Source organism: Parasteatoda tepidariorum, chromosome 2 (genome assembly GCF_043381705.1).
Source record: "Parasteatoda tepidariorum isolate YZ-2023 chromosome 2, CAS_Ptep_4.0, whole genome shotgun sequence".
Classification (NCBI taxonomy): Eukaryota; Metazoa; Arthropoda; class Arachnida; order Araneae; family Theridiidae; genus Parasteatoda; species Parasteatoda tepidariorum.
In genome coordinates this window covers 45,150,614-45,170,129 of record NC_092205.1, presented here as the reverse complement: position 1 = coordinate 45,170,129, position 19,516 = coordinate 45,150,614, and the positions used below count along the sequence as shown (strand labels likewise).

Genomic DNA, 19,516 nt, shown 5'->3' with positions numbered 1-19,516 from the left:
TAAACAATGGAAAACTTTTCTAACTTAAATAGATTTAAATTATAAGTGTGAAAATCATAGATTACGCTTAAGTTAATATAAGTTCTATTTTCTTCCTGTCTTATGATATGAATAATTTTAATTTATTTTAAGTAGTTTACTATTCTTTTGTTCACTTTCTCACTCATCCAATACTCATTACTGGCTACATAAAATAAATATGCCTTATCGAATGGTGTTCTTAAAAATATAATAATTTAGCCTTAAAATAATTTTCCCTAGACACTTCAAAAACTAATAATATCTAAAAATGTACTAGATTTGATCCACAGATTGTGGCAAATAAAGTTCTACGCTTTATATGTAGGAAATTTCATTGACTTTATTTGCATTGTATTTTGTTAGTATTATGTAAAAGAAACTTACTACACTGTAAAAAATTTCGGATCAAATTACGGTAAAAAATACTGGCAATCAGAGTGCCGGTATTTTTTATCGTAAAATCCATTTCTACTGGAACGTGTTACGCAGCGGAAAATCTGGTATACAGTAAGTTTTAATGTAATATTGACGGCAAAATCATTCTAATTAAATATATATTGCTGTAAAATATATGGTATTACATTTTACGGTAAAAATGGATTTTACTGATGATGCACACAATATGACGGTACTTTATACCGTATTTGATCCGGATTTTTTTACAGTGTAGGTATTAAAGAACTATTTATGTCTTCCACACTTTATATTTTTCTGCTATTTTTTGTTTTAGTGTAAAAAAATATTAAAAGAAAGATAAGACAATAATAAGTAAATAATACTTACCATAGTTCTCCAATTTCAAGGTAGATTTTCAAGCTTAAATCTCAAGCTAGACTTAAAAATAATTATTGAAAAGATAAAGCTTCAGTCTTTACAAAATAACAGAAACATTAATATCTGTCATAAGAGATGTTTGCTATTTTATAGTGAATATTTTAGTTGCAACTTTTTACACAATCAAGCATTGCCATATGATTACGAGTAGATCTTAAAACTGATTCGAGTAGATTATTTTGCAAGAATTTATTGACTTTAAAAACATTATTTTCAGTTTCAAAGGAGCAGTTTTTGATGTTGATTGATAAAAAGAATTATCTAGTTCAAAACAGTTGTCAGCGTTTTCATAGTTTTACGTGAATTAAAATTAAAATTTGTTACATTAAAGTAATCTGGATAATATTTGAAACACAATGTATATTCAATTGAGATGGAATTCAATCTTCAATATTCAATTGAGATGAAATGTATTTTTAAATGGTAACTAAGAAAACGATCACAAAAATACGCCCTTAAAACTGTTAGAAACAATTAGAGAAAATATAAATTTAACGCATGCAGTCATGAAAATATATTGAAAACCCCTCCTTGTTATGTTTTAAAGCTTTGCTTTTCATTTTTTTAACATCCTAAATTCCCTAGATATTTCCCTATATATATGCATGCAGGGGCGTAAAAATTGCTCATAGATTTCGTTTAAAAGGCATTTTTGGTCAAAAAACTGTCATATTATTAAGTGATTATACTATAAACATTCCAGGAAAGTGCTGTAATCATAGCAGTTTAAAATTTATCCTGCAGTGTAAATTAAGAGCAACAACTCAACCAAGTAAAATACATATAAAAAATAATGTTCCTGATTTTTATGAAACTTTGTAATTGTTCTAAAATGTAACAAAGTAACATTTTATTAGGTTTTATCTTCATTCATTTTTCTCCAAAAATTTATAAATATATATATATNAAAAAAAAAAAAAAAAAAATATATATATATATATATATATATACACATATTGCATTCATTTGAACGCTATACTTGTAACATGATCCATTTTTACAACTGTGAAAGAAATGATAAAAAATTGTAATGCATGTTGTATGTTGCTAACAAAAAGTAGTTTTAATTACCGTATCTTACAATATAATATCTAATATTCGACGTGAGCTCATCATTCATATCAAAATTGTTCAAAACAATTTACATAGAATGGATCAGAATTTTATATTTAAGTTATGAATATTTAATGAACTGAGTAAATTGAAAGCATAAATATTCTTGATTAATTTTTGGATTATTTAATTAATTCGGAATTTAAATTATTATCAGCCAAAATCTGGATATAAGATGATGGGAAGTAGATTCCTGAAATGAGTTAGGAATGATGTAAAAAAATGATTTCTATACTTCATTGCAAAATTTCATGAATCTCTTTCTCTAGAAATTATAGTAAAATAAAAATTGTGAGCCTTTGTGAATACATTAATTAAAATTTTCATTTTATGGAGTGAAAATATCAGAGATCTAGGAAAACACAATTCATTTTATTCACTTATTACATATAGAATAATTATTCAATATATGAACCTACTTATTTTAATTAAAATCAGTAGTTTTGTATAAACAAGATTAGTAAGGTTTTAAAACAAATACACAATTTCTACAAGGTACACAATTTTTACATTACCTAATCAAAGCTTCTTTTATATTTTACTAAAAGATTACTAAATTAAATTTACTAATTTAATTTATAAAATTTAAATTTACGAAAATTAATTGGACCCTTTTGTTATAAAATTTAATAACATTATTTAAAGATCTTTTAAAGCTTCATATTTTGTCTATGTGACTAAATATGAAGCGCATGATATTTTGCAAAACTTTAGTTCTCCAGGTTTTTGTTATTGAATTTTTTCGCACAAAAGTTCATAAATATGTTAAAACTACCGTGTTTGTATGATTATGACGATTCTGGTAAAAAAACAACGCAATCATGGTAATAAAATTAAAATATGTAGCACTAAAATTATTCATTTGGTATTTTTTCCGTTCATATGGAAACGGTTTGCGAGAGATTTTGGTTTTTAAAAATATAGTTCTTATTTCCCCATATTTAATAAAAATACAAGAATGAAAAGTAAAATTAACTGAATATACGGTTTTTATGCCATGATTTGAGGTATAGTAAAACTAAAAAATTTTACCACATTTACTACCACACAGAATAATAATAAAACCATATTTTATTATTAATTTTACCAAAGTCATTATCAAAGTGCTTCAGAAAATATTACCACATTTTTTGGTATTCCCATAGAGCCAGAAATACGGCAAACTTTGCCACATTCTAGAGCTTTTGACCATACTTTATTTCCCAGTTTACCTTTTGTAAATGAGATTTATTAAATATATGGCATTTCTATTTTAACAAGTGGTTGTAGAATACCACACATAATGTGCTAAGTTTAAGACAAGAATATTGCTAATAAGCTCACTGTATCTAGATGTTTAGAATTCGGCAATTTTGATACTAAAAAGTTGAGGATATTTAAAAGGTAATTTTGATATTTAAGTATTTTAAGAAATTTAATATCACTCTAGGATTATGTTCATAAATTTAGAATAATGTTTTGTAAATGTAGTGGTAGAAGAGTTGAAAAATCTCAAAATCGTTGCTTACCCTGATTGGCAAATGAGTTCGGAAAATGCCTGCTTGGGATAAACTTTTATTTGCGCAAACATCTTTATAAATTGTGCTTACAACGGAAAAGAAATGCAGAAAATAACCAAGTTTCCATATAAATTTAATAAAAACAATAAACTATTAATAGCAAATTTATTACTGAATAATCCTTCTTACTTTACAGAAAGACAAGAAAAAAGCCAACGTAATCAGTATAGCCGTTTAAATATTTATATTCTCAGCATAAGAAAAAGCAAACATATACATGACCAATTTGAAATATTTCCTTGGAAAGGTCGAGTAATGTAATGTAGTGTTATTTTTCCTTTAAAATATTCGAGTATATTAAATACATTAAGTTTTTTTTAATGAAATAATGCCTTAAAAACCGAAAATGAGGAGGTTTAGGAAAATCGAAAATCTGGGAGACATGATTTATCTCGGTGTTTTAATCAGTAAGAAAATTTTGGTAAATCAAATTCATCGAATTATATTGATCGTTTAACTCACTGCATTGATCTAGTAAATTAAAATAATCTTCTTTAATAAAATTTAAAAAAAAACAGATCTAAATTTACTTTCAAAGTTACAAGAGAAATGATTCGAATTTTTTTTTAAATTTAAAAACTTTCAACGCGATCAATTGTACTGACATATTGACAAAAAAAAGAAGAAAAAGGAGATATTTTACTCTAGATTCAAATATCTAACTAGTTTAGATTTCAGAAAATCTTTTAAAAATGCTGTTTTCAGAATAAGAATAATTATTTTGGTAAACCATTTTTAGTTATCAAGACTAATATGAATTAAATTTATTCTATTCCAAATGAATTACTTATTAAATTTGCTTACGTTTGTGTTGCTAATTTGTAAAATTTCCCTACTGTAATGATATCAAATAAGTAATGATTTAATTACGACTAGATTGACTTTGTTTTGCTCTTGTTTAATTCCATTTAAGTTTTGTTTTAGAAAATTCTTAATTAAATTTAGTTGGTTAACGTTCATGCAATTATTTAATGTTTTCTCAACGAATGCAGGTTTATAAAAGAGATAAGCATTCAGCTTTTAATCAAGAAGGTGATATAAATATTTTTATGTGAAAATCCCTTGATAACTCATTTTTTTACCAAACAAATTATAATAGCAGAATATAATGAAGAAAAGCTCAAATTCAAAAATCTGTCCTTGATTCAAATGCATTTCTATGTGTTATCTAATTTAAAAGAATAAAAACGATTATTTTGTATTTTCTAATTAGAGAAAAATCCATCGAGTCTCTGATGCCACTAATAATTATGAGTGCAATATCATCGTCCTAAATTCTCAAATGGATTTAAAAAAATTTATATTGCAATTCACACACTAATTTCTAAATGTACTTTGGTTTTAAATTTCACCAACTTTTTAATATAACTTTTTTTTAATTGAGCAAACATGTAAGTTAATGGTAAAACAAATTTTAAAAAAAATATGATGCGAACTGTCTGTAGCTTTTACTTATCAATTATAATGATAGTACTGCACACAAGTGTTTGAAAATTTAAATTAGAGATAAATAAAAAAGGAAATATAAAGTCAGTTGAGAATTAGTTGTGTCTTAAAATTTCAACATCACTGAAGATTTAATTATAAACCTGATTCATATAAACTAGATTATGAACTTACGTTAGGAATATCAAAGATTTTCTTTTAAAACCTAATTTAAGATTTTGATTTCAGTTAAAAGGAATTGAGACAAATTAATATTTATTTTTATCATTTAATAGTATATGTGCAAATTATTTTTATAGTCTATATGAAAATTGACCGAAATATCTTTCTTTCGTCATAATTATGAATCGAAACATAAATGATCAAATGAGTATTTAAATAGATATATTTCTAAAATATTGCTTAAAAATAAAATGAAAAAATAAAAATAAAATAAAAACTACTTAGTTTTTAAACTTTTATATTGTTGTTATAAATTATTATAGCATAAAAAGTTTTTTTCTTCACATTTTCAGAATTGAAGCCTTTTTCTAAGTTTATTAAATGATCTATTTCTTAAATTATTTTCTTAATAGTAATACTTAAAGGAAAAAATAAAGCTTGCTTTTAACTTTAGTATTTATGTACTTGAATTTAAGCTGTCCGTGATCTCCAATACAAGATTGATTTTTGACACATTTAAGCACTCCAATACAAGATTTATTTTTAACACATTTAAGCACTCCAATACAAGATTTATTTTTAACACATTTAACTAGTTCTGAAAATGTAAATTTTCAGTTAGTAGCCAGTGGTCGGTAAGTTCTCAAAAACTAAATATCCACTTTTTTCTCAAACCTGATGAGTCGGGGACCAATTACCTAGGTCCTTCTTATTTAATAGCCACTTTATGCAATTTTTTTTTACTTGGATTAAATTATATTTTTTTTTAGAAATAATTCATATTATAAAATAATCTACGGCTATAAAAAATTAATTCAATGAAGAAAATAGTAGAAATATGTGGCAAAATTTAATTATACTAACTTTAATGAACTTTATTAAAAAATATTTGGTGGGGGCAAAGTACATTTAATGTATGCAGTATTGAGATTTAAGAATATAGGGATATGCAACTTTGAAATATAGGAATTGTTAAAGAACTCTTCTTCCAAATAAATCTCAAATCTTTCCATCACAATTGCTAGATTCTGAAAGATTAAAATTTTAAATGGGGGCATTGAAGTACTTTATCTTTAAACGTTTCTTAAAAAAATGACTGTGAGAATATGTGACCGGCTGTTTATTTCAGGTAGCCACTTTTTTTTTGTTGAATCGCCATCGAAATCGAGTGAAATTGTTTGTGAAATCGAGTGTATACTTTCAGATCTACATTTAACTTTGCTTAGTAAAACATAATAATTAAATATAAATCGAAAACTTTAAAGTTAAATTATTAAATATAATGTGATAACCATGTTTCACGAATTTTACGTTAACCATGCTGTTTCCTCTGATTAACTCTTGAAAAATTATCCTTTTGTCTTGGGTATGATGTAATTCCCAATAAATTGAAAGAATATGCTGAATTAGAATATGTTAAATAGTTTTCTGAACTGTTAAAACTTCTTCTCAAAAAATGGTTAAATAACAGTTTATGTAATTGTTATTTTACTATATTCAAACAAAACAGTTATATTTCATCAGCTCACACCATTAGTATATTGGAGAACCATAAGTATGATTGTATTTAAACTGTTCACTGCGAAAAACCTTTCATAAACTGCTTTCCCCTAATATGGTTAAACAACCAGAATTTTATCACACCAACAAAGCCCACCTATTGATGTCCCTTATATCCTGGTATCTGGGAACGTATTATGACCGAGAGGGCTTATCGGAGTCGGGAGGGCTAATCGGAGCCCTATAGCCGTGAGTTCGAGTCCCATCGTTGACACTCCAATATTTCCTCCGTTCCCTCCTACACATGAAGAGTTTCCAGAATAAAGCATTCTCCATTGCCCATTACCTAAAGAAAAGCATAGCTCCAATGTCCAGTTAAATTTCTTTTTCACTGTTTTAAAACCATGCTAGCTGTAAATGGTTAAAAACTGAAAAGTTTTGTATTCATGGTTTTATAACCATACTAGTTGTAAACGGTTTCAAAATTAGGAAGGTAATAATGTTCTTTGCCGTAAACTTCACAGTTAATTAGATAGACAGACTGCTACCAGTGATTTTACCATAATTTTAGAATAAAAATTCTAACGGTGTCTGAGTTAGACTATTTTTTGAATAGCATTGTATTCAAAATTTTTGATTAACTAATCAATAAAGTGCGTTCTCAAAAAAATCAGAAAGGTTATAGCAAACAAAATCTTACTGTATACATACTAATCTATGTAATAAAATGAGTTTCTTCTTGAATAAAAGATAATTTTCATGCGTTTGTTTATTAAATAAGTGTATGAAGGAACAATGTAACGAGGGAAAAAGAAAAAAAAAATATTTAAAAAAAAAGAAGGAAAAAAAAGGGGATGTTTATTCAGAGTNAAAGAAGGAAAAAAAAGGGGGGGGGGATAATAGAAATCCGGAAAATAAAATATTTAATCTTTTCATCAGTTCACACAATTATATCCGCAAAAGGGAGTGCTTTCTATATATAATATTGAAATCAAGGAGTAATATAAAATTATATTAAATTTTAAAAATATTAAAAAATTTTATTCGATATATAAATGAAACATTTACATCCGCGTGGGTTAAAGCTCACTGCTTTACAATAATCTAATTTATTCTAGTTTTATATGAGGGTCTGCATATTTGCCTCTTGACAACTCAATAATTAATTTTGTCCTCTATATTTTCAGGTTACAATTTTATCTTATTTTGAATGGTAACTAATTAGTTTATGGAGAATAAGTTTTTACTTCTGTTTTAATTCAAAGTTTAAACCCAAATTTATTTTTAATTTATTTATTTGTATAAGTTTACGTGTTTGCTGAAAAGTAATTGAAATAAGAGCCTTCTTTAATTAAATAACTAAGCTATACCAAACTACCATTTTGTTGAATATCATTTACTATAATTAACTCTAAAATGAGTATTAATGATTTATATGCAACTTACTAAATATTAATATTTTTTATGAGCTTAACTAACTGTTATTGAGCTATCAAAGCTCAGGAGAAACCTTACAGTTCTTGTGAAACTGAAGTATTTTATAATAATTTAGTTCAATTATTAATTTGCTGCAACAATTTCTTAAAAACCTAGTTGTGTTTTAATTTTTACTCAAAATGTTCAGAGAAATGAAAAAAGATTTTAAATTTGAATCATAATTTCTGAATAATTTGTTAGTAATTAATTTATTTGAATAAAAATTTAATATAATAATTTGGAATATGTTGTCATAAACATTTTTATAATTTAAATGAAGTTAAGAAAAGAAATTTTTTTTCCGACGCATTACAACTATTCATTTTTAAAACTATTTTATTAGTCTCAAATAGCCTTTTAATAATAGTCTTGAAATGCATAATTTAATAATTCATAATGTTTAATAAATAAAGGTTGGCTATAGTATATATTCTCATGCTAAAATTATATATATAAAGAAATACGATTAGTAACATTTCGTTGGAGTGATGTCGCTTTATTTCTTTTTTAAGAAAAACAAAACAAATGAAAATAGTTTTATGTAAATAAAAATTTTACATTTTCAGAATGTTAAAATTTTATTTATGATTATCAGTTTAATAGCTTATTACTATTATAGAATATTATTGAAATTGATTATGTGAGGACATAAAATAAGTATTTCAAAGGCTTGATGCCATTTACTGAAATCTTTACGACAATAAAGTTTAACAATAAAAGAAAATATGTTTAATAAAAAGAGAATTAACAAACAAAAGGGTGGAAATGGAGGAAATGATTATTATAGCCATCGATAAGGTTAGAAGTTCGTATTCAACTGCAGGTTTTTTCCATTATATCACGTGAGAGCGCTGTTGAAGTTACAGTTTGTTGCTCTATTATTTTAATATTATATTTTTACACTTTCATCAGAGCTAAATTAAGTTTCATTGGAAAAAAATCATCCCCCACAAACATTTACTTGAATGTTTTCTTACAAAACTCGATGGGAACTAAAAAAATTAAATTAATTTATATTGCTCTAAAGCAGGGATGGGCAAACTTTTTCGGTTGTGGACCAAAAATCTAAGTTTGGTGGACCTAGTAAAGAATTCTAAAATAAAAATTCTAACTTCTGAAATAAAATAAAGTCATTTCATCATTGAACGCATGGCACTCTACATAAACTTTGCGTTTTTTAGTTGCCATTTTGGGGTTAAAATTATTTACAATGACGTTGTATGTGTGCAATCTTTCCATACGCAGTAAATAATGTTAGAACTCACGCCGCCAGAAAAATCAGCTCGTTGGAACTTAAAAATGCGCAGTCTGCCTCTTGTGAAGTACATTTCACCTATGTTAGATTCCATATGTCTGCTCCTCGGGAAAGACAAACACTAGTTGGAGCTAATCTACGGCTATTCTATAAAGAACTTCTGCTTTCAACATTTTACCAATTGAAGCTGTCTATGCTAACTATTTCCATCAATTTATGTTTGGTAGAACAAAGATAGAGAAAGTGAAAAGGTCATCAGTACTTTGTTAAAAAAAGAAAGAACAGAAATAGCCTTAAACAAAGTAGACAAGAAAATGGATGTATAATGTATATTGTTTATATTCACCACGGATAGACATGTTAAAATTCTGTCCGCGGGTCGGATAAAACCTTCCGGTGGGCCACAGTTGGCCCGCGGGCCGTAGTTTGCCCATCCCTGCTCCAAGGGCTTCTGCTGCCAACTTGCTTTGCTCTCTAACACATGTTAGATTTCTGATTCTATCGTAAACATTTCCAAACGTAATCATTTTCCTCCATTACTATTGAAACTTCCTTTGGAATTTTATTATTTTTTTTAAATTTATTTTTTAATTTTTGATTACTTTCAAATTTCGAGAAAAAGGAGAATTTTTAATTATAAGGAAAAAAGTTAACTCTTAACTAGTCTTAAAATTTTCGATTCATTATTTGAATAGCTAAGTTTTATACAAAAACAGCAGTAAAATTAAATGTAACTTAAAAATACTTTGTTTAATAATTGCAAAACTGCAAGCAGAAGAATCGTTTTAAATATATTATACTAAAATACTAAGTTTTAAGTTAATATAAGAGGATTCTTTTATAATAAGAAGCAATGTTCCAGTTTGAAACCTTTAATTTGCAACATTCATCAATATTAAAAAAAAAAAATGTTGTAAGAAATTATGCAAAGCAAGTATTTCAGTTAAATATTTTTGGCCTACGGATTAAAAAATATTGCAAGTATACAATACCTTTAACTATTATTTAATACTGATGATAATCATATGTGTATTGATTACTGGGTAGAAAAAATTAATCATTGCGATGTGGTTTATCTTCTCGATAAAAATACACTGGCGGCTTATTATGTACATCTGATTTTTACATATAGAGATTTCAATCGGAAATATCAAACAAAAAATAGTTTTGGACAAAAGGTCTAATCAATGTTTATTTATTTAATACAGAATAATATTAAAAAAAACAGTTTTGATATTTGAAAGGGCAATAACAACAATTTTTGTCAACTCTTCAGGTTTTTGATTAGAAATACAGCCAAAAACACTGATAAATGTCGGTATACTTTCCATGTTGCATCACTGGTAATGTGTGTCTAAATCTAGAAACTTGGAGGAAAAAGTCGAATTCCCAAATGGCTATTGCCATTAGGGATTTCTATTCTTTCTAATGCCCAATGGTCACTTATTGAGAAAAACTTGTCTGTAATGATTTGACGCTGGATGAGAATCACTACATCTGCTGATGTAACAATTTTTTCGCGAATCACATAAGATAAACTTCGTATAGATAAGTTACGTAATGTGTGTGGAGGAAATTATATATAATATGAAATTGAAAATATAAAATTGAATCAAAGATGGTAAAGAGAAAATATGAAACAACTTTTTGTTACTTTAGATAATAATAATATTTTTAATGATCAAGATATGCTATTCTTGTTTTCTTATTATAATTTACTATGCAAATAAATTACGTAAAGTGAGGTAAAAATGTATAATATGATTTTCGAAGTATAAAATGGTTGAAATAAGATAAGAAGATACAAACAAACAACCATCTGTTGTTTTATGTAATAATGATATTTTTTAACTTTATGGAAAGTGCATATTTTGTTTTCTTACAATAATTTACCAAATTGAAGTTAATTTTTATTCTACTTCTCTTTTTTTTGGTATTATTTGCTAATGAAATAGGCTAAACTGAATATATTATTCGGGTAAATTTTTTGGTATATGTAACTAAAGTTGTTCAATGATAATTAAAAGGTAAAAATAAATATTTTTTTGCTGCCTTATTAAATAAAAATGTTTTTTTCTTAATTTTAGGATCTTATTAATTCTTTATAATAATTTACTAAATTGAAAGCTTTTTTTAAAATCTTTTTACATTTTTTTTTAAATTTGTGAATCAAATAAGAGAAACTAAGATAAAAGAATCACTTTTTCTCAAAATTGCTCCAGGCTGCCAAAACTCTAATAAAATTCATTGAGCAAAAAGTTGTCGCAAAAATAAGCTTTATTTCTCCAAAATAACAAGTAATTTTAGCCGTAAAAGTAGCCGCAAATCAATTGTGTCAAAAAGGAATAATTCCAATTTGAAATTCGCGTATCGTAATAACATCGTATTAAAGATATAGGAATTTAAAAAACCATTACGTAAACGACCTTAAAGCACTATGCATAAACTATACACAAACGCAGAGAAAATGTTCGAAAAAATCATGCGGTTTTTCAAGAAAATTAGCTCAAATTTTAGTCTTTTATATCAATTGTATAAGGGCATCTAATTTAAAATGAATTTTTTCTCTGAATATTATTTAAGCTTATATTTAGGTTTTTCTTTTGCAGGAAACCCACTGAGAAAATTTTTTCAGTTACACTTTTACAACCCTAATTTATAATTTTTAGCATAAATTGGGAAATAATTTCACTTTAAGAGAATAATTTTCATTAAAAGAAAACTATTAGTGAAAAAGAGGCATAAGTGAACAAAGCTTGAAAGTAAATTAATTTGCTAATCTAAAATACGCATTATGAGAGATGATTAAAGTTGAGTATGTTTAGCTTTATGAGTCTTAGAGATAGCGAAAAATGGGGGAGCTTTTGGCGATTTATTTTAAATCCCATAAACAAAGCAGAGTTGAGAGTTATAAGGCATACGTAGGAACATAATTATAAATTAGTTCCACAGTTTCAAAATATTTTAAGCAAATTATCAATAAAGCTTTTAGCGTGTATTTAAAACCTTTACAGCAAAGAGGTTGAACAAGGCTGAATCTTTAAAGTATTAATTAAAGTAATATAAAATCCTCATTCATTTAACAACTTTCCATCAACTTCTTAAACTTCAAAATGGAAAAAAAATAGAAATTATTTTAAAACCCAAAGTTATTTGTAAATCTCAATAAGCGACCGATAACTAATGATATATTTACTGTTCATGTAGTTATTGTTTTTGCTTCTGTTTCTTACTTAATTCCAATAATTATTTTAATTAGAGAAAAAATTGAATTTATGAATTATTAAAAGTTATATATATTAGCGTTTGTTTGCTAATATAAGAGCATAAAACAAAACTTACTGCAATGAATGACAATAATAAAATAAATAAACTTTCAAATAAAATTAGTGATCTTCTGAATATTTCCCTTTACTACAAAATGATTATCTTAACAGCAAATAAAAATAGTTTTAAAATACAAATGTTTTATTTTTTTAATTAAAGAAAAAATATACATATAATATCTTTTTGGACACGAGAATATCTTATTGGACAAGAGATATTTTTAATTTATTGTAATAGGATTAACGCTATTTATTTCGTTGATTGTTATTTAAAAATTAAAGCAGGTAAAATAGCATTTCTGAAATAATCTATCAAAACTTTTTTTGTGTTTTAAACGAATTAGTTGGGTAAATTTGGACTTAACTGTAGCCTGTTGCTCAAATTCGAAAATATGTTCCTTTATGTATTAGTTGAAATTTTGCGCATTTAGTATATGCTACTATAAAATTCATACTAAAACAGCAATATAGTAATATTTCTAATTTATAATATGTATCTAATATAACCAAATCTTTCTATAATAAACCATCAAATATATTTCTGTATTTTAAGTACATTACTGTCGTATCAAGTTAGGATCTTTCGACTGTTTCTCAATATTGAGAAGATGCTGGTCTCATGTATTATTAGTAAGAAAATGAATTTTGTCTATACTATTATTAAATGAATATATGGGTTACAATAATAGCAATTTTTAGAGTTTATGAAATACTTCTATGAAATCCATATCGCAGTAAAAATGCAGCTGTCTCTCATATCGGATTTTTTACTATAAAATGCATGTTATAATCAAATACATCAAATATGTATTATTGGATGAGTTGTAACATTTAAGAAAGTTATTTATTTTTCCATAATAATACATTCGATTTGGGAGAGTTTTATCTTAAATATTGCTCAACACGGTACTAACATTAGACAAATTTATTACCTTACCTTACACGCTGAATTGCTGTCTTCGATATTAAAGCCAGCTTCTAGTTTTTCAAAACTTTTACTAGAAAATTTAAAAAAATGTCTCACACTTATTTATTTAAATTTGATTGTTTTGATATTTTTGAAAACAATTAAAATTCCGTGCTTTTTTAAGGTAGTTTCTCTCATAAAACATTCAATTTTTTAACCTATAGTATTATAATCTTTTCTACTTTAAAATACATATTAGATTAATAATCAAATGCATAAAATTTATATAATTGGATCTATTGTAACATTTAAGAAAGGCATGTATTTTTTCACCGTTGTTTGTTAGAAAGTTATTCTAATTGGGAGTATTTTAGCTTAAATAATGCTTTACAACTCGCACTAACATTAGATGGGTGTATTATCTTGTATTCTAAATTGCAGCCTTCCATTTTAAATCCAACTTAAACTATCAATTTCAAAAATTTTACAAGTAAAATTATTTATCATTTATTAATTAAAATTTTTTTAAGAATTAAAATGCATGCATGTTTTAAGGCAGTTTCTATTATAAAATATTTTTTTAATTATCCTTTATCAGAAAAATCTTTCAAATTCAGCTGAGTTTGAAAGGCAAACTGATTATCTTCCTTTTCATTCGCTGATATCGAAAGGAAAAAAAATAACGATGCCTGCTTTATTTCGTGAATGAGTTGCATTTCTTAAAGAACTACGAAGAATTTTTCGAAGCACATTTTGGGGCGAATGTACATATCTTAACAGAGAAACAAACTAACTTATTGAGCGTTTTTACTAATTAGTATAAAAATGTAATATTAATTTTTATATTTGTTTCAGCACAAGAAAATTTAATAATATGTTTTTTGATTATTTCGATAATAAATATCTTTCCATAACGCAAATCTAATAAATAAAATAGAATTTAAATAAAATAGAAAATAAATAAGAATTTTCTTGAAGATTACAAAACCATTCAAATTTATTTTCACAACCATTTTGTCACTAAAGCAGTTGATTTCTGATTATATACGAGGTTTCAAATATTTAACAAAATTTCTTATTCAGTGGAATATATTTGTTAGTACATTCTGAAAGTTTATTTTGTTAGTATCTTTGCTAAATGTTATTGTAAAATGTAGTGTCTATTTTAGTTACTAACTCTACACTAAATTTTGCTGGAAATGCTGATGTGAATAGCCAACTTTCTTATACATCTAATTTTAAGGCTGTTGGAATTTTATTGCGGGATGGTATAGGCGGAAGTGCTCTTGTTTTCCAAGGTTTGGTAGCTCGTGATTTCTAAGTACTTATTCTTCTGACGGCAGAATTTTTCAGAGTCTATCTGTATCTTCAATGAAATTTGTCTGTGACTTCAACGCAGTCGGGCAGTTATTATAATTGTAAAGCTTAAACTTAGCCTTACATATATTTAGCGCAATTTGAAAATATTAAGTAAACGTATTCCCAAAAAATTATGTTGCTTACATTTAATTTGAATTTCATACTATCATGCTGCATTAGTTTTACATAAAAGAAGAATAAAAAACGCATCCTTAGCGTGATAAATAAATAAAAAAAAAAAGGAATACGCAGATGATGCGAATAAAATAAAATCTTTTGATTTTAAGAAAATGAAAGAATTGCAATTTATGGGGTTCTCATTTGTGCCTGTTTAAAGTTTCTTTAAATTATTTAAATTAAGTTCATTACCATACCATCACAGGTATTTTACAGAAATATAAAACCGTATCCAGTGAAGATTTTCTCCGTGTGAGTTTTTCTTAAAAAAAAACTATTCAATATTTTATTATAACTGAAGATTTAAAATATATTTTATTTTTCATTTTATCTTTACTTTTTACTTGTTCTCATTTTTTTTCTACTAGAAACCTCTTCTCAATTTGCTATTTAATTCGAAAAATTTTGAGAATGAAAATAATCTGCCGCTTTTGCTTTCCCACCGGAGGGTTTCTGCTACCCGGCCTTTACTCTCTTTCTATAACAATGAAGTAGCAATAACAAATAATGCAATTGAGAAGTTACTACATTTTTCGACGAAATCCGCATATCAATTTTTTGTCTAACATAATATTCATACGAATCTTTTCCCAAGAAGCGACTACGTCATAAAAAACAAGGGAAATTTCAATATTTTTGATCACCCACTTTTCAGAGTGTTTCAGATTTTATTAATCTGTCTATTTTGAGGTTTAAAATTTTTTTGAAGTTGCATTTTGGGAAAATATTCCTATTGATGAAACAAAAATGCTCTTAACTAAATTTGAGATTGCAATGCCAAACGCAATACAAATTTTACTCAGCTTTGTAAATGTTTAAGCCATACTATTAACAAAAACTTGATCAAGAAGCTTCAATGAAACTGGGTCATAAAATCTGCTCTCCTACCACTGAAGATCATGCTTACCTGAAATCTTTACAAAATACTGACTTTTTTATATTTTTCATTGACCAACAGAATACAGAATTGAAAATGTAATTATCGTTGCGCATAACTAAAGAAAAATAATTAAAATTCTCCCAAAAATTCTTAATTTAAAATGTAAAAAATGAACGACTGCAAATTGAATGTCATGTAATAATTGCAATAGGAATATCAGTAGTTTTCAATGTGAAGTTTTCAATATCGATAATTTTGCCATGTAATAATTTCAAAGAATAAATTATATTAAACTGTTTTATGAATCCAGAAAACTAGATCCCTTTCATAGTTGGAACTAAAAACTTCAAGTTGAAATACAGTTTGAAAATTCTCTAGTTACCAATATTTCTAACATTAAGTGGAACAAATTTGTCAATGCATTTTTTTTCAGATGTAACGAGTTTTGACAAATTAAAATTTGCATTGTTTGCATTGTTGTTTGATAAATTAAAATTTGCATTGCATATTGTTATCCATATTCTGTCGTTCGAACGACAATTTCAAGTATAATGCGGGGCATTAATTAAATGGTTGTCGAATAATTTTTGAAATCAAAACTGATTTGTATACTTTTAATTAATTATTATAGATGCTGATTGAAATCGCAGTTTTTATTAAACGCTTATTTACATTGATAAATAGTTTAATCTTAAGCTATTTTATTATTAAGATAGGCTATTTTATTTAAAAAAGAGCAGAAAGATGTTTAATAAAGATTTTAGAACTCAAGCATAATCTTTTTTAAAAATATTTTCTTACATGTTTCGCCTTTATTTACTTTGCTCATAAACCGTGCTTCACGTGTTTTTATTAATCTGAGGGACTATGTACAAAACACGGCCAAAGTACAGTTTTTTATACATAAATGCGTATAAAGAGTGGTTGTTTATAACATTGTACTAGAACTTTCTTTCTTTTCTTTTTTACAATACATAAAATATAGGGCTGGGATAGCCTGGTCGGTAGGGCGCTGGGCCCATATCCAAAAGGTCGTGGGTTCGATCCTCGCCGGCCGAAGACTCCCCGTGTAGTAAATGGTGACTGATGCACGTTAATTCTGTCGAGTCTCAAAGTCCTCCATGTTCAACAAATCAATACCTCTGGGGGTACTGATCCAGGAGTTTCCTTGTCTTCTGGATTGGTTCAAAATTACAAGGCTACGGAGTTGAACGTAAGTAGTCGTAAACCCATGAAATTGGGTCGGCTGTTCAACGACGGTTATAAAATAAAATAAAAAAATAAAATACATAAAATATAATTCACTGTATCACAAAAATACTACCTTCTTCAAATTTATTTTTAATAAAACTAACAAATCAAGATTGAGTACTGTAAAAGGCTTGGTGTACAGTTGCTACCATTTTTTTGTGTTCTTGAATACATTTTTACGTATAGAATTGCATTTATCATGCAAAAAAACATATGGAATTGATGAAATAACAGTTTTTTGAATGCATTAGCGCAAATATATTATTGAAAATGCGTTTGTTTTTTTAAACGAAATTTTTTCACAAAAAAGCCCTAAATTGATTCTAATGTGCATGAAAATATTTGTTGTAATACATTTGTTGAAAACATTGACGAACAAGCTAACAAAAAATTAATTATTAAAATAAATAAAAATATAATATGGAAAATTAAATGATTAATGTAACTCTACATGCATTGTAAAAAATTTCAGTTTACCTCAATTAATTGCAAATTAATTTCAATTTATCTCAATTATATACAAATTAAAAATTCAAAATTTATTGAAATGCAAAATGTTATCATAGTAATAGCTCAAAAATTGACTAATTTTCAGATAATTAAGCAAACGGAAGGAAAACATAGACGAATGCTATTAAAAAAAAATCGATTTTCGGATTTATGTAAAGTTGCAATTTATTTATAATTCATTCAAAAAACTTTTTTAAATGGATACTCAATTTATAAGCAAATATTACAAACCATATCTTGTAATATAGAACAAAAATTCAAAAATTTGTAATATGGAGCATTTTGGTTCAACATGTCTTAACAGTGAAAACAAACTTTGAGAAAGAAAAAAAAGTCAAAATTTTTAAAGTAAACGATAAATTATTTGAAATCAATTTTTAATTTTTTTTTCTTATTTTATGAAATAACTACATGAATCGAAGGTGTTGCTGGGATGAGAAAAAGTAGTAATAGCTTTCCTTACAACTATAAAGAAATCAGATATAAAAATTATAGATAAAAAATAGATATAAAAAAATAGGATGATTTTAGTTCAGATATACAATTTTCTTCATTAACATAAAAATGTTCAAAACAATGTACTATAGAGTTTTTATTTAAAGTATATTTTATTAATTTAAAAATAAGCAATTACATTGCATTCATTAAATCATTTAACTTCCAGTGTAATATAAAAGTTTCAAATATCAACAATATAAATGTCATATTCCAGAAAAACCAAGTTAGTTTTATTTTAAGTTCATGATTTTATGATTCATCTTTTCAGATGAAATTCATTCTGATATCCTGGTTAATGGTGATCGGATTCGAGTGCGTACTGGTAACTTGCCAACAAGACATCCCACTCTGGAGTGGTCAAGCTATATCTAAAGAGATTTTAAGGCCCTTTTTCTTAGATTCATCATCAGAAGAATCACCTGATTATGAAAATCAGAAAACACAGGCTCTTTCATCGTACTCAACGAGACAAAATGCTGGAAGTATTAAAAAACGAGTTGGTAAGTGCTGCTGTTTTCTTTAAATTTTCTTTTCGAATCACTGTTTTTATTTTTCTCAAATTAACTTACAATGGATACAAAGTTAATAAAACAAAGCACACTAAATATAATTTACAAATGCAACTATGAGATTTACTTGGTTATTCTTGAAAAATAATGTTTCGTTGATTTATATTTTCTTTTAAATTTAGGCAAAACTAGATCACATAAGAAAATAATTATACTTTCATTTCTGAACTTGTTGCTAAATCATTTTTTAACCTAATTCACACACGATTATATTTGGAAAATATGTGTCTTAAAATAATTTTTTTTAATGAAACAAACTTGGGCAAGTCAAGTTCGATAACCATTGGCCGTTTGCGAATTAGGTAAGGAAGGTGCCTCTTTCATTTAACAGGAGAGCACCGCAAAGGGGAATGTACGTCTTGGCTCAGAACCCCACATATTAGCTTAGAACCCCAGCACCATTCATTCATGAAGCCACTTTCTCAATTTAGACGAAGATCTGAACAGGAAAGAAGGTTTCGTCAGATCCCTGTATCCCTGGCAATACTCAACGACTGAGTATAGAACTTTCGATTTCGTATATCTTAAGAGCACGTATATCAAATGTACTCTACTAAATAGTCTATAAACATCTAATAAATAGTCGAGTCTTAACGGAGTCAAGGTCTCCGAAGTCCGATTCTTCAACCACTGGTCTACCACGATGCGTTAAATATCTGTTCATATTTAAGCA

At 26.5% G+C, this 19,516-nt stretch overlaps 1 protein-coding gene across 1 annotated transcript in view; it reads left to right on the top strand.

Annotated features, from left to right (window-relative positions):
• LOC107440498 (uncharacterized) overlaps positions 1–19,516 on the top strand; it is a 57,763-nt gene that overhangs the window by 13,216 nt on the left and 25,031 nt on the right. Inside the window, exon 2 of the mRNA XM_016053441.3 lies at positions 18,543–18,774. Within this exon, the coding sequence (XP_015908927.1) occupies positions 18,543–18,774 (232 nt within the window). The remainder of the gene's footprint in view (positions 1–18,542; positions 18,775–19,516) is intronic.